This window comes from Crinia signifera, chromosome 5 (genome assembly GCF_055691185.1).
Source record: "Crinia signifera chromosome 5, ASM5569118v1, whole genome shotgun sequence".
NCBI classification, from domain to species: domain Eukaryota; kingdom Metazoa; phylum Chordata; class Amphibia; order Anura; family Myobatrachidae; genus Crinia; species Crinia signifera.
The window spans coordinates 279,454,139-279,470,424 of NC_139221.1; the positions used below are offsets into that span (position 1 = coordinate 279,454,139).

Below are 16,286 nucleotides of genomic sequence, written 5' to 3' on the forward strand. Positions count from 1 at the left end.
CAAATTTGCAGCCTTGCGAGTTAACCAGAATAACCTCCTTTTGTCTGCAGGAAGCATCACCTATGCAGAAAGTCATTAGATTGCAGGAATCATACATCAACAATTTCTGTCAATATCATTTTCAAAGATCCTTTATACAGAGGACAGTGCAAAAGTAAATTGATGATGATCAATAATAAGTACCTTTATTTTAGTCAAGGATAAAAACCATGCCCACCCCAGTCCATACACTATAATATATGGTCCCTCTATCACTTATTTCAGCTATGGTGACTGTAATGTTGTGATGTGATTATTGTGTTAAATTCATTCGTTTTCTAGATATGCTCAAAATTAACATAATCATTTTCCTTTGCATCACGCTAACAGATCGTGTACAGGAAGCCATTAGAGAGCTGGAGTCCATCAAAGATGTCCCAGAAGTCTCGTTATGCACAATGATGTTACTTATATATGCACAGAAGAAAAGTGAAATTATTGGTAAGATCTCTCCTATCCTATCTGGTCTCTCTCTGAAGAGTTATTAATATCTTCAGACATGTTTATCACTTTTCATATCCTGCACGTTTATTGTGGCTGTGATGTGATAATATCACCCATAGTCACAATGCAGGAATGTAGATTACCGCTTGCATTTAGCCGTGAGAGAAAGTCCTGTCCCTGCATAGAGGTGGATGCAGACTGATAGCAATCACTTTCCTCCCATATTCAGACCCAGCAAGTGTACTGCGTATGTAAGGCCGGTGAATCCCTCTTAAAAAAGAAATAGGAATAGTCGCCCCTAGGCTACCATGGGCTAATGGCATCTGAAGGGTTTAATATCCGGAAAGCTTTCCAAAACGGGGAAACGGATCACTGCTGGGGATTCTTAATACTTGCAGGTTACTCCGCAAAACAGTTGTTGTCTCTCCAGGTGTATTTAAGAAATATGTCCTTTAGTGAATTGCAAAATGTAAAGAACCAGTTCTTAATATCCAGGGTTGGTGGAGGAAATTGAATGACACCATTAGTAGAATCTGTTATTATTAATCACACGTGGTATGGTTTATGTTATTTCATATTCAGGCATTGCCATTTACATATTTCTGTATCTATGTAAATAATGCAGATTTGTATGTCATATCCCCTAAAAAATTATATATAAAGGACGTCCCCATCTAACCTGAAGGGGGTGGCGGGCAGCATTTCAATGACTCGCAAAGCTCTGAATTTCATAGCTTTGCGAATGAACCGGCCCATCATAAGGCCCATGTTTTCAACAAGGCCTCATCATTGGTAATGCTAGAAATCTTTCACTGACAATGCATCTATTCCTATATGCCATGTCAGGACCTACCCTGCCTGGAGCAATGGCTCTGTATACTGTATTTCAGCGGACCTCAAACTATTTTGCTCTGGGACCCCATCAAACAAGAAAAATAATGACAGGACCCCAGCAAGTGACTGCAGAAGGTCATCACATCACATGTCTAGTCAACAGACGGCACATAGGAAGGCACAAAATTATGGGAGGAATCTAAAATAACAGACAATTCAACAGCTTTTAGACTCCTTCAATCACTGACTGAGATAAGAAAAGTCATCAGCCTGATGGTCAGCAACATGGAGTCGCGACCCCACGCTGAGAAGGTCGGGACCCACTTTGGGGTCAGGACCCACAGTTTGAGAACCGCTGCTGTATTTGACACTTGCCTACCCGATTCTCTGTCTGACATTGTAGAAAGTGTCCTTCCAACATCTGGAATTACACACAACTCAACATAAATACGTCAGACTGCAATTTTGCAGCTGTTTTTTTTTTTATGCTTATGTTCATGATGTAAAATACAGCTAAAATCGCTAAATCAGACACCTTGGTGGCTAAATGTGTAATTGTTATTTTGTAATGAATGATTGTATTCTATATTTCTTACAGATCGTGATGCAATATCTGAGTTAGAAAGCAAACTAAAGGAAAGTCGGCGATCAGCAGGGGCCAAAGCCTTATACTATGCAGGATTGCTCCTGTGGTTGCTTGGGAGAAGTGACAAGGCTCAGGAGTACATTGACAGGATGTTGAAAATGTCCAATAAATCAAGTGAGGTATGTATTGAAGCAGCTGCTCACTATTCAGTTCACAATTGATCCACTAATGCAGTCCAGGTCCATGGCTTTGCATTTTAAGACTATTTCTTAAAGGTGATGAGTAGCCCTGGTTAAATCACATTACTTATGCTTCCGGATGAGTAGGACATACTGCTGCTGAAGAGGCCATCACATATTTGTCTGCTGGTGTCATTTAATTGACATACTTCCAGTCATGTGACAGCCATAGTTAAACCAGACATTCTCCACTGCTGCCTAGCCTCCTGACCAATCACATTAGAGAATACCATTAAGGGGGTAGAAGCACAGTGTTCTATGGCATGGTTCTGATGTTTGGTGTTCTACTTGATCCCCTGGGGCCCAGTCAAAGTAAATAGTAAATCCTGATTGTTTATACTGTATTTCTTTAGCTTTACAAATTATTTACATGTGTTTAACATGAAAGAATACAAAACCTCAATCTCCCTCTACTAATTTTGTAAATTTGATCAATTAATACAGTATTTATCAACCTACAGGGGAAAGCTGGACCTGTGCTGTACAGAAGGCTCAGGCAGGTGTTTGGCCACAGAATATGGTTAATAGGAGTTTTTCACAATTTTTTTCAGCTTTAAACTTTAAAGGAGAGGATGTTGTGTAATTTCACGGAACAGGCTTGGATACAGTAGACAAGCTCCACAGGTTGCATGAATAGGGCTAAAGGTGCCCACACACTAGAATGATTTTTTTGCAGATTGGCCGATTTCCGATAAATCGGACGATGTTTACCAATAATCTGTAGAAAAGCGGTTGATATTTGTCCGATGCGCGCTCCCGTGGATCTTTAGCTGAATCTTCTGATCTTACATGCTGCACGAAAGATCAGAAAATGTAACAAAAGATCCATAGGAACGCACAGGGGATCTTAAGAAAAATCTTTGGTAAAGATGTGCGCTTGCCTGAAATCTTTTGTCCAGGACGGACAAAAGATTTCGAGAGCACTGCCCATAAGAGCTCATATACTTAGGGGAGTTGTGAATAGTTAAAGGATGAACTGTGTTGAAGGGCAGGTCAAGGGAAAATTGATAAATGGAGATTCAGGAGGAATCCTGGTAGACTTTAATACAAAGGTAAATGAACTTTCAAAACACAAGACTGGCTCAAAGTGTGACTTGGTGAGGGAGAGGGTTTTAGAGGAGGTGATGGAGTGGGAGGCAGCATGCATGCAGTTACAAATGCCGGAGGTATGGCAGCAATCAATGGAAGAGCAGACGGTGTCAGAAGGGAGTGTGATCACTTGAACTTTCCAGGCTCTGGAGTCAGTCTGCACTTACAGCCTGGGTGACCCGGCTAACTGGGCACTTTGGTGATTTTGTAAGAATGTTGCTCCATTAATAGACCTATCAAATAATTTAGCATTGCTTAAAGAACAAATTCAGCAACCATGGGTGTAGCAAGAACATTGGCCCTTATTCTGGTTGGTGCGGTAATATCCGCGTGCGTTCGGGCCGCCGATGTTTTGTGTCTGCGCATGTGCAAAGGCGTCTCTGCGCATGTGCGAGCGGGGCGTACGGCCAAATCCCGCATGAAATGTCAACACTCCGAACAGGGGGTGGAGAGGGGCGTGAAGGGCTATTTGGGCTCATTACCATATGCATACGCCCCGCGTTTCATGGGCGTTCCCATGCAAACGCTGGGCGTACGCATGGTAATGCGGCCGTGACGCACGTGTAGGGGCGGACATATGACATCGCCGGATGTCAGCTGCCCGCCCAGATCCCTGCTTTTGCACGGAAAAATGTCCGTGTGGTCTGAGGTTGCGGGAGCTGGTGGACCATTCGGTCCTGCAGTCGATGAACTGTGACCATCGAATGATGGGGGAGGTTCCCTGAGATGGAGGAGGCGTATTCCATGAAAAATACACGTGCGGTCCGTATGGACAGCTTCTTACCGCGTACGGACAGAGTTGGCGATCCGTATGGAAGGCGGGGTTTCGCACGCACGGTCCTGGCCGCATATTCGGATCCGGCCGCACCGATCAGAATAAGGGCCATTGTGTGCCCCATAGCAACAATTTGTCCTAATACTTTTAGAGCAGTCGTTCTGAAATCCTCGGGACCCCAAACAGTTCATGCTTTCCAGGTCACCCGACAGGTGTACAGGTGCACTCATTACTCACTGACACATTTTAAAATATCCACAGGTGGAGCTAATTATTTCACTTGATTCTGTGAGGAGACTTGCAAAATATGCACTGTGTGGGGTGCTGCGGACCGACTTTGAGAACCTGTTTTCTAGAACGATACCTCTCCACTGCAGTTGTTAACTTTATCCCCCATCCATAGTTAATTTAATAAATCATAGTTGTGCCATAGTTAGTATAATGCCCCATATTAGTGTCCTAGTTCACATTATGTCACATTGTAAGGGTGCCACTACACATTATGGGGTACTTATGTAATATCTGGGCTCCCGTTTTTCTTATGACACCGTGTACCCTCGCGGGGCTCGCTGCGCTCGCCACGCTTCGGGCACGGTGGCTCGCTGCGCTCGCCACACTATATAAAATCAACTCCATGCGTAATTGGATAGTAGGGATATGAAAAAATGGGGTGCATTTAACATGGGAGCCCAGATAATACATAAGTACCCATTATGGCATACAGCAAGGGTGGCCAACCAGATCCTATTGGTACCCTAACAGTTCATGTTTTCCAGACCACCTAGATGGTGCACACAGGCATAGTCATTAATTATTTTTATATTTGAAAACGTGGTGCATTCATTCCTGACCAACACATTCTACAGATCCACAGGTGTTCTGGAAAACATGTATGGGTCCTTGAGGACCAGTTTGCCATCCCCGACATTCAGTGGACCAGATGCACCACACTTCAAAAAAGTGATAAAATGTCTGGAAAACATGAACTGTTAGGGTCATTGAGGACCAGTTTGCCATCCCCGACATTCAGTGGGCCAGATGCACTAAGCTTCAAAAAGTGATAAAATAGAGAGTGACAATCAGCTGTCATGTTACAGCCTAGGTTTGAAATTACAGTTAGGAGCTGATTGTCTGGTTGTTCACTCTCCACTGTGTCACTTTTTAAAGCTGAATGCATCTGGCCCAGTGTCCCCCCCCAGATCATATTATGTGACATAACGAGCCCCCAGGTCATGTAGTGCCACACTATAGTGCCTCCATTTCATATTGCGCCACATTACAGTGCCCTAGTTAATATTATGTACCATACATATATGGTATCCAGGTAATTTATACCATATTACAATGGACTGGTCCAGGGACAAAAGTAGATCTATTGTAGGTTCCAATTTTGTAAGGGCCCCTATGTGTCAACTAATGGTGAAAAATGTATATAATACATGTAACCTTGCCAGGGAAGGTGGTCACTCTCAGCTACACCATTGCCAGCGATATACAGTATACAAATAGTATATGCAACATGTCTATCATTCTTTTGTGTTGTCAGTGGAAGTCTGTAATATGTCTCAAGCCAAGCATCTTGTCATTGACCCTTACTGTGATTACCATGTCCAATTGTTTTTTTTTTTTCTTTTTACAGTTAATTTTCTTTCCTTAAGTTAAAAACAAGATATTGTTTCCTACCATCAAATCATTGTTGAGATTGCTACAATCGTGCTTTCTTTCAGGGATTGGTGCTGAAAGGATGGCTGTACTTGTCTCCTGGGACCGCTGCTGCAAAATGTGTAAAATATTTTGATGAAGGAACGCAAGACAATAAGAATTTATTTGGAGTCATTGGAAAGGTAAATTACTTTCTTCAGTCAGGGCTGTCATCTGTTCAAAATTGTCCTACATGTTAGTCTGCTACTTATTCTCCTGTATCCGCTATAAAAAATGGATGGATGCTATGCTCGGAGGAAACTCGCATAGTAATGTGTAGGAACCTACTCTATCACTATCTGGATTACAGATACAGACATTCATTAATCATTTCTGTGAGGTCCTCAAATGTTCTTCACCAAACCTCATAACATTATTGGGAAGGTTCTCCAAGGGCCTCAATAAGAGGTTATGCATTTGTGATGTATTTGCAACTGGCCGATGTTTGTCTACTGTGCATGCAGGGGCATACGTTCATCCCAGTTACCCAGAGGCAGGTTAGAGTCACTGTCGCTTGCTGCAGCACTGGCTGTCATGACCCCTATTCCAGGTGTCAGCAGGGTCTTGGGATAGAGCCAACTAACCATGCAGCAGCAGGTATGCCTCTGAACTCCGTTGGAGGAGCAGCGGTTACATGTGGATCCCACTGCTAACCACACAGATGCTGCTGTACATGCAGGTGCCCCTTTAGGACTTGGAGCTGGGGACGACATTGCATCTGGGAGTTTTACTCCCCTGTGTGCATGTATCCGAGCTGCACTGTTCTTGTGCCACAATGGTTTTGTGATGGTGGTTGCCATGTGAATTCAGATGTTGGTTGACTGACAGTCAGCAACCGTTTGGGGGGAGGGAGTTGCATACATTAACTGTGTCTTCAGATGCCATTTTACTAGGGCTGGTGTCAACTCCGAGTCAGAACCCAGGAAGGCCCAGCACATTTCCTATACATTTCTGATACAATGCTTGTCTACTGCACCTGCGTCTCTGCGCACACACTGTGAGAAACACATGCCCTGCCAGTCTTTAGGGATTTAATTACTCAGCTCTGTAAACCTCAGCATTGTGTGCAACTCAGAATAGGGCCCGTGTGTCTGTAACAGCTACACTTGGCCATTTACTTACTAAATACCGTATTTATCGGCGTATAACACGCACAGGCGTATAACACGCACCTTCATTTTAAAAGGGAAATCTCAGGAAAAAGTAAAATTTCTAAATAAAAACTTTGAAGCAAAATAAGGGTAACTCAGAACTTATAATAATAATTATATAATTATTATATTTATATTTAATTGTACCCAGCTGCTAAACATTAAATGGTGAACCTCAAATGTTACATTAGAATATAATAATAATATATATATATATATATAGAATATAATATAATATAATACTGTTGACGTGTGTCAAGGTATTAACAGGTAGCAACTCCCTCCATGTAATGTAAAAGGACTGTAAAAGACCGGCAGCCATCTTAGACACTGGAAGCCAGCCTCCTCGCATAAGTACCGTACAGGCTGCACAGAATCCCGGTAAATATGAGCGCTGGAGCGGGTGCCTTCGGGGCGGGCGGCAGGACGCTGCACATGATGTGCTGGTGTGGTGCTGGAGCGGGTGCATGCGGGGGGACAGGCGGCAGGACGCTGCACATGATGTGCTGGTGTGGTGCTGGAGCGGGTGCATGCGGGGGGACAGGCGGCTGGACGCTGCACAGCGTCCGGCTGCCTGTCCCTCTGCATGTGCCCGCTCCAGTGTTGCACCAGCGTATTTATTGTGTGCGGCGTCCTGCCGCCTGTCCCTCTGGGGGTGCCCGCTCCGGCGCTCCCTCGCTATATCGACGTATAACACGCACATATCGGCGTATAACACGCACCCATCTTTTCCCCCTATTTTCAGGGGGAAAAAAGTGCGTGTTATACGCCGATAAATACGGTAGCTGTTTTTCATTGGCAGGGGTGGTTTTGCCATGGGATTTTCAGCAGCCATAAATAAACTCCTGAATTTGAATGTTAGATTCTTAACAAATAATTGTATGTGCAAGAAGAACATTAGGTCCCTAATATAGCAGTTTTGTGTTTTATATACAGTATTCCTTATTTGTCCAGTTTATTGTTATTATTTCCCCTGCAGGCTGAGTGTTTCTTCATGCAGAAGAATTTTTCGGGAGCCTTGGATATAATCAATCAAATAATTGTCAGTTTTCCTAAATTTACAATAGCACTTACTTTGAAGATGAAGTATGTGCTAGCACAGCAAGACTGGGATCAAAGCATTGAAATCGCACAACGGTAGGTTTGTCGAATCTATGTTCCAAAAAAATACTTTTTATGCAATGTGAATGTATATTTCAAAATGCTAATACCTGACAGGGCAGTAGATAGCCTGACCAGGCCCAGGGACATTTCAGGGGCGTGGCCTAATCGTGTAGGGGTATGGCCATGCACCTCCAGAAAAAAAAAAACTGTAGGCACCTCCCTGGCCCCACTGCAACCTGGCACAATACAGCAGGTGCTGAGTTGAGAAGAGCTGCTGCTGCTGCCAGGTAATGGAAGCCCCACAGGGCCCCTCCTTTAGACCTGAGCCTAGGTAATTAGTACCCCCCACACACTCTCAGCACCACTGATCACTGACTTATCTTCATTAAACATTTTTCCTTGTGACAAAAATTTGTATATATATATACTGAGTAGCAGTAGTAGCTTGAGTAGTAACTTCCTGATTAGTGTCTTGAATCCATAGTCGTAATTCTTAGAGGTTTTCAAACTGCCTGGCTCGAACCAAGAAGGACCAGTGTCGGCTAGGTACTATTGTTGGGTCTGGATGGCTTATATTTCTTGGGGTAAGCGAAAGGGGTTCCCTAACTTCATTCTTAGGGCTGGTGTGGTTGCTTCATTATTTCCAGTTGGAGCTAGACAGCGGAATTTGGTTTAGCGTCTTGAAGGGCCATGTCTCTGGCATTGTCACTTTCCTTTCAGCGTGTTCTGGGATTTAAAAGGGCAGTAACAATACAGTAAAATGCTTTTGTGTGTCGCTATTGTTCTTTTAAATGTTTAGTATATACCTCATTGTCTAGGTTAGGCCTAGCAATTGTATAATGTGCTTTATGCTGTTATGAGTAATTACTTAGGAATTTTGAATCCATTTACAAGAAATATAGGTACTTGTGTAACATCTGGGCGCCCAATTTTTTCATTGTATTGCATCGCATCGCATGCAATATAGTGGCATGCGATGCGATTTTTCATTGTAAAGACCCGATTTTTAATTGTATAGTCACCCATGGGTGATTTCATACCCCCACTATCCAACTACGCATGGAGTTGATTTTATATAGTGTGGCGAGCGCAGCGAGCCACCAAGCCTGAAGCGTGGCGAGCGCAGCGAGCCCCGTGAGGGGACGCAGAATACATGTAAAGTAGTCCGCTCGCCACGCTATATACAATCAACTCCATGCGTAGTTGGATAGTGGGGGTATGAAATCACCCATGGGTGACTATACAATTAAAAATTGGGTCTTTACAATGAAAAATCGCATCGCATGCCTTAAGTAGTGGCGTGCGATGAAAAAAATCGGGCGCCCAGATAATACACAAGTACCGAAATATACAACAGGAATATAGTTATATTGTTTTAGGGTAGATAGATAGATGACAAAGTGTAAAACTAATCTGCTTATTTTATTCTTGCAGAATCTTACTGATAGAAAGGAATAACATTGACGCTCTGCAGATGCTGCTCATTTACTGCCTCACCAGGGAAGGAAACGTGCTTAAGGTTAGTGGGATTCATTGGTTTGATTTCATTTTGGGAAAGCAATCAATCAATAAAGCCTTGAAAATGCTCTGAGACATGGAGACTGAAAAAGTGGAAGTGAATGCACCTCTACACACATTTTATTCTGAGCTTTTGCATAATATCAAATATTTAAAGTGGTTTATCTAAGACATGGGGTCCTGCTGCCTATAGCTTGAAGAAGAGGTAGAGTCTAGGTAGAGTATAGACACCAATTAGTTAAAACAAAATATTTCCCAGCAGCCCAAGACTCCCTCTCTGCTATAACCTGCACCTGGACCCCAGCAAGCCAGTTTTGGTTTGGGGCCGACAAGAACCAGCACCATTTTATTAGGGGGTGCTACTCTCGACAGTTTTTGTTGTTTTCATTTATTTGATTTGTTTTTAGCCCACATGATTCTTCGTTGCTACACCTTGATACCTTTGTGACAAGTTTTGGGCTTTCAGTTCTCACCACATCTCAGGATCATCACCGCCCTTAAGGGGACAGCTTTAAGACTCCCCAGCATAAATGTTCCCCCTAGTGGACATATAGGGAGCACAAGGCACCCACCCTGGTTTGCTTGGGTCTTCGCTCCACTGAGTGTCGGCATGTATGACGGTCTTCCTCTTCCTTTACCTTCTCCTCGATTCTACTGCCTAACTTGCTTGGTAGAGGCTATGGCTAAAGTAAAGCATAGAGGGAAATACAAGCAATACAATGGGTTTTTTTGGAACTGAATACTGCGCTGCGGGGCAGCCTGATCTGCACGGCAAGTGTGTCACCAGACACACTTCACATAGAACCACAACAGACAAAATACCGACAGTTCTTTCAGGCGCTCCTTCTTTGTGTCCCTCCTTCACATGTATTTCAAAGGGTTATTCATGAAACATGTAAGGAAAAGACAGGAATATAGTGTAAAACCATAAAATATGAAATGAATAAATCCCAAAAGATGTGTTTTAATGGGAACCGTACCCTATTTAATTGTCCACCAAACAAGTAGACAATTTGCGCATGTGGTTAGTAAGTATGGAAACCAGGTCTTCAAATGTGGTCCTCCTTATTTTTCCATATAGAGAATATACAAAAAGATATCTCCATATGGTGAAATACCATTTTAATGAAGACACATAAATTTAAAACATTCAACATGAAAATTGGGATAAATGTCTTGGACTCTCACCAGAATGAGATGTCTACTCAAACAAAAGCAGACTCAAACAGCATAAGGTGGTATTGCTTCAGGCGTCCCTGGGTGCTGCTCGATCGGAAACACGCATGCAGATGACGCACCGCATTACTACACATCCTGGCAAGTGGAACGCAATAACTTCCGGCTTCCACTGACGGTGGAACGCACGGAAGTTCCGGAACGGAGCCTGGCGATACCACAGCTGATTTCAGCATGAGCATGATGCCGGTGATCACAAAAACTGGATTGGACTTTCAGAATGTCTCCATGTGAATGTATAGGATGCACTAGTGGTTAGTAGTCTATGTCTGGAATTAGGCCAATTGTTGTAAATGGTATGTTTGGGTATAAATACCCCAGTAAGACAACATGTCTCCAAGCCTTGATAAAGGACAAAATCAGTCTGAAACGTGTTGGCGGAGGGGATCTATGCGCTTTGGACAGACCACCAGGACCGGGAGATCGAGCAGCACCCAGGGACGCCTGAAGCAATACCACCTTATGCTGTTTGAGTCTGCTTTTGTTTGAGTAGACATCTCATTCTGGTGAGAGTCCAAGACATTTATCCCAATTTTCATGTTGAATGTTTTAAATTTATGTGTCTTCATTAAAACGGTATTTCACCATATGGAGATATCTTTTTGTATATTCTCTACTTACGGGAGAAATATGGAAAAATAAGGAGGACCACATTTGAAGACCTGGTTTCCATACTTACTAACCACATGCGCAAATTGTCTACTTGTTTGGTGGACAATTAAATAGGGTACGGTTCCCATTAAAACACATCTTTTGGGATTTATTCATTTCATATTTTATGGTTTTACACTATATTCCTGTCTTTTCCTTACATGTTTCATGAATAACCCTTTGAAATACATGTGAAGGAGGGACACAAAGAAGGAGCGCCTGAAAAAAGCATAGAGGGAGTCTGGGGCTGCTGGGAAATTTTTTTTAAACTACTTGGTGCCAAGACTCTAACCTCACCAAGCTATTCCCAGTGTATCTGTGCCCCCCTATGGACTCCAATAAAAGGATTTATTAGGTAAGTATTTATATCCAGTTTTCTTACTCCTTTAACAGTGCTTAGAACAATTATTGCTGCACTGTTATAGTGCTGTTCTTGTTTTATTGCAATGCATGAAGCACAAGTTGTATTTATAAAAGGCATCATTTATCATTATATAATGTAATTAGTGATTATAGTATTTTTTTATTGTATTATTGTAATATTGTATTTTTTAGGTGCACATTAAATTGAAAGTTTGTATTCTATTTAGCACAATAACATTCTACTACACCCATTTTTATAGGCACTTAACCATGTGAAAGAATTGATCAGTGCTCTGGAGACTTTGGAACCACGGAATCCAGTATTACATTTCCAGAAACTCCTTGTAGTTTTTAATTTGGTAAGAATAATTCCTCTTCATAATATCTGGAAACTGGGACTAAACCTAAAGATTTTAATTTATGTTTACAGATTGTGATCAAATTGAGCTAAGGTCTGGGTGGCCCATAAACAGAATATATTTATTTATTAACAGTTTCTTATATGCAGCGTTTACAAAGAATATTTGTCCATTCACATCAGTCCCTGCTCCAGTGGATCTTACAATCTATATTCCCTACCACATGCACACACAGACATTCTAGGGTTAATTAGTTGGGAGCCAATTAGCCTACCAGTATATTTTTTGGACTGTGGCAGGAAACCGGAGTACCCGGAGGAAACCCACGCAAGTACGGGGAGTACGGATGGTGTAATGGTTAGCATTACTGCCTCACAGCACTGAGGTCATGGGTTCGATTCCCACCATGTGTGGAGTTTGTATATTCTCCCTGTACTTGCGCGGGTTTCCTCCAGGTACTTAGGTTTCCTCCCACAATCCAAAATATACTGGTAGGCTAATTGGCTCCCAACAAAAAGTAACCCTAGACTGTCTGTGTGCGTGTACATGTGGTAGGGAATATAGATTGTAAGCTCCACTGGGGCAGGGACTGATGTGAATGTTTAACTATACTCTGTAAAGTGCTACAGAATTTGTATGCGCTATATAAGAAACTGTTATTAATAATAATAATAATAATAATAATATACAAACTCCATACAGTTAGAGCCATGGTGGAAATCGAACCCTTTACCTCAGTGCTGAATTAACGCTAACCATTACACCATCCGTACTGCCATCTACACACTTAATATATAACCTAACAATATCGACTTTAGTTTACAATGAACAGGAAAGTGCCAATGTAGAAAATAGTTTCATTTCTATTTAAATATAAATTAAATGAACGTCACACAGTAAAGAGTAATGCATATGTACCTTTAGCCTATTCCTTTTCTACACCTGCTTCCTTCATCTTGGCTCCCTAGCATGAACGCACATGAACACAATTGACAGTTAATATAAAGGATTATGGGACACAGAGGAAAACATTGGTTGTGTTCCTTCTGAAAAGCTGTTCTACTGTAGATCCAGTTTTACAGACGATAGAACATTTGCTTAATTTAACTTTATCTTTTTATAGGTAACTATATTTGTGTTTCATTGTTATACAGGAAGAATATTTGACCCTTTGAGGGCCAACATTTGTGTTATACCTTGTATAAATTCAAATAAAAAATGTTGTGTAAAACATTATATGTCCTACAGTACATAAGGTCAACATTACAGGTCATTACTATGATGATCACTCAAAGGGTTAAACATTAAGCCATAAAGTTGGATACAATTGCGATCCATTTGTCCCCCCCAAAATAGCACTAGTTTGTACTGTACATGTCAGTGCACCAAAACATTCCTACACAGTATAGTGCGCTGGAGCATTATAAATAAGTCTTAATAAAGAAATCCACCACTATGGTGACTGGGACGGATTGTGTGCTTGCTACCTCACTTGTACGTAGATGTTGTAGGAGGTGTGTTTAAATACTATCCAATATAAAGTAAGGGTGTGCTTGTAGAAAATGCATCACATGCAGACCACAAGAAAGACACATACATTATATGCTTGTGGGTGCTTAACCTTTGGTGTAAAGTGCAATCTAAAGTCATCAAGCTACTTCTGATTGTATGATGCTACATGTTTATGTACTGCGCTCCCCAATTTGCACTTCTGTGTCATATAACAATAACTATAAAAAGGTAAATCTTACAAATCAGTAAAGCACATGTGCAAAATTTAATTTTTTTTTTATTATTACAGCCATTTAATTAACAAATACAAACATGGTACTTGTGCAGTTTCAAGGCACCACCTAACGCTACACTGTCAGTGTAGCCCAAGGACGTAGTGTCCCAGCGGCAGCCTTGCGTAGTGTCCCCGTCAGGCAGCGTAGTACTGTCTCTGCGACCTGCAGCTCTGTCCCCTGTGTCCCTGGCAAGCCTAGTGAGAGAGCCTAGCCTCTCACACAGCGCTGGTAACCGCCAGATTCCCTGCACTGGCGGATGCCCGTGGAGAAGCGATCATGCGGGCACCGGCGGAGAGGCGCTCCATCTGCCTCAGACGCACGAGCGTCTCCTACGCTTGTGCGTCTCAGTATTTTGTGCGGCAGGGTATGGCAACCATGCCCGTGTCCGCTTCAGGGAGACGATTAGGGTTAGGGATTCGGTAGCGTGTGCAACTTGTGCACAAAGGGGGGGGGGGGGGTGGTGTGGGCGCAAGTGCGTCTCATGCACAATAAAGGATGCATTTGCCAGTGCTCCATGTTACATACTGGCAAATGCCTCCATTTCAAACCCCCTCTATCCATGCCAGCCCGAAGTGTGGCAAGCCCCACGAGGGTACCCAGTACGTGTCCTCCGGACCTGTTCATACCCCCACTATACATGTCAGCGTGGAGTTGACTTTATAAAGTGTGGCGAGCCACGAAGCCTGAAGCATGGCGAGCTCAGCGAGGGGACACAGAAAATGAGCTTGAAGCGTAGCGAGCGCATCGAGCCCCGTGAGGAATACACATGTGGAATACACGTCAAGTAATCCTCGCAAGGCTCACTGTGCTCGTCACGCTTCGGGCTCGTTTTACGCGTCCACTCGCCGCGCTTTGGGAACGCTGCACTCGCCACACTGTATAAAATCAACTCCACGCTGACATGGATAGTGGGGGTATGAACAGGTCAGGAGGACGCGTACCGCTGCGCTCGCCACGTTTCGGGCTGACATGGATAGTGGGGGTGTTTCAGGAACACATTCACACCTGTCATGTCAGGCAGGTTAAAAGGGTCAATGATTTCCACACAATGCAATAAGCGCTGACTGACTACGCTAACTGCGTAAGCTCCGGTTAAGCGTGAACGTACACACAGTCGCACACACAAGCTGACTACGCAAACTTCGCGCTGACTACGCTGGCTGCGGGAACACAATGCTGATGCTGACAGGGACGCTGACTATGCTAACTACGCTGGCAGCGGGAACACTACGCTGATGCTGACAGCAACACTACGATGACTTTGTAAATGGCGCGGTGAAACTACACAAGTACCGGAAACATATATAAACCCCAATTGGAATGGTGATTAAACACATGTAATCAAAATCACAAACCACTTGGACTTCACCTATATTGCTACAAATTATATCAGGGACCATTCTCCTATATGGGGGGGGGGGGGGGGGGAATTAAATCTTGGCCAATATTTCCACCAGGCCAGGAAATAATCATCCGGGACTCACCTGTGGAGATTCAACTTTGTCGAATCTGCATTGTCAAAACAGCTGCTGCAGTGATGAATCCACAGCTGTTTTCCAATATCGGCGCCTGTTTTCGCTGATGCACGAACTTTGACAGTTGGAAAAACGTATCCGACATCATCAGAAGCTAACAAAATATCATCTGCGATTGAATACCCCCCCTTAGTGTTCAGAAGATATGTAAAGAGTTTCTCACCTCCTTGATGTCTAACTTGGCATAGTTCTCATCTTATTCTTCTCCCCAGTGTGGAAGACACCAATCAGTTCTACAGGAGATCTCTGGATTCTGTGAGCGCACATACAGAATATCCCCAGAACATGCAGAGCTCGCCACAGAACTGGGCCATCAACTGATACATCAAGGCAATGTGGCACAAGCTGCCAGCTGGTATTCAGCTGCTATGAAGCTGGACGGGAGTAACATAGATGCTCTTATAGGTATGTAACTATATGCATTCTTTTATGAGCAGGTGCCAATCTTTTCTTATACTGTTTCCCATGTACAGGCATCAATGTAGTATATTGTGATATTCCATCATTAACATTTTCATCACAGAAGATGGGTTCAATCTGAGACTACCACCCCATAGTATGTGATCTAATTCAGTGCAACGCATGCTACTTCCGGTGCATGGGAAAATTATTTACAGGATCAGACCCTTTCTCATCCTGGATGCTATTTAAACACTCATCCACTTAGTGGTCATCTCCAGATTAGACTCCTGTTATCTCGTCCTATGTGGCATCCCTGATAAATGCCTCTCTCCACTCCAATCTATCCTCAATGCTGCTGCCTGGCTCATCTTCCTCTCAAAGTGTATTATGTCCATCTCCCCTCTCCTACAAGCCCTACACTGGCTCCTCTACCCTTCGGAATCCAATTCAAGCTTCCCACACTTTCTCACAAA

At 43.1% G+C, this 16,286-nt stretch overlaps 1 protein-coding gene across 1 annotated transcript in view; it reads left to right on the plus strand.

Annotated features, from left to right (window-relative positions):
• The window catches only part of TTC21A (tetratricopeptide repeat domain 21A), a 70,532-nt gene that overhangs the window by 6,450 nt on the left and 47,796 nt on the right, over positions 1 to 16,286 (plus strand). Inside the window, exons 3-9 of the mRNA XM_083189083.1 lie at positions 370 to 480; positions 1,916 to 2,082; positions 5,734 to 5,850; positions 7,838 to 7,995; positions 9,397 to 9,481; positions 11,991 to 12,089; positions 15,624 to 15,816. Coding sequence (XP_083045209.1) covers positions 370 to 480; positions 1,916 to 2,082; positions 5,734 to 5,850; positions 7,838 to 7,995; positions 9,397 to 9,481; positions 11,991 to 12,089; positions 15,624 to 15,816 — 930 coding nt within the window. The remainder of the gene's footprint in view (positions 1 to 369; positions 481 to 1,915; positions 2,083 to 5,733; positions 5,851 to 7,837; positions 7,996 to 9,396; positions 9,482 to 11,990; positions 12,090 to 15,623; positions 15,817 to 16,286) is intronic.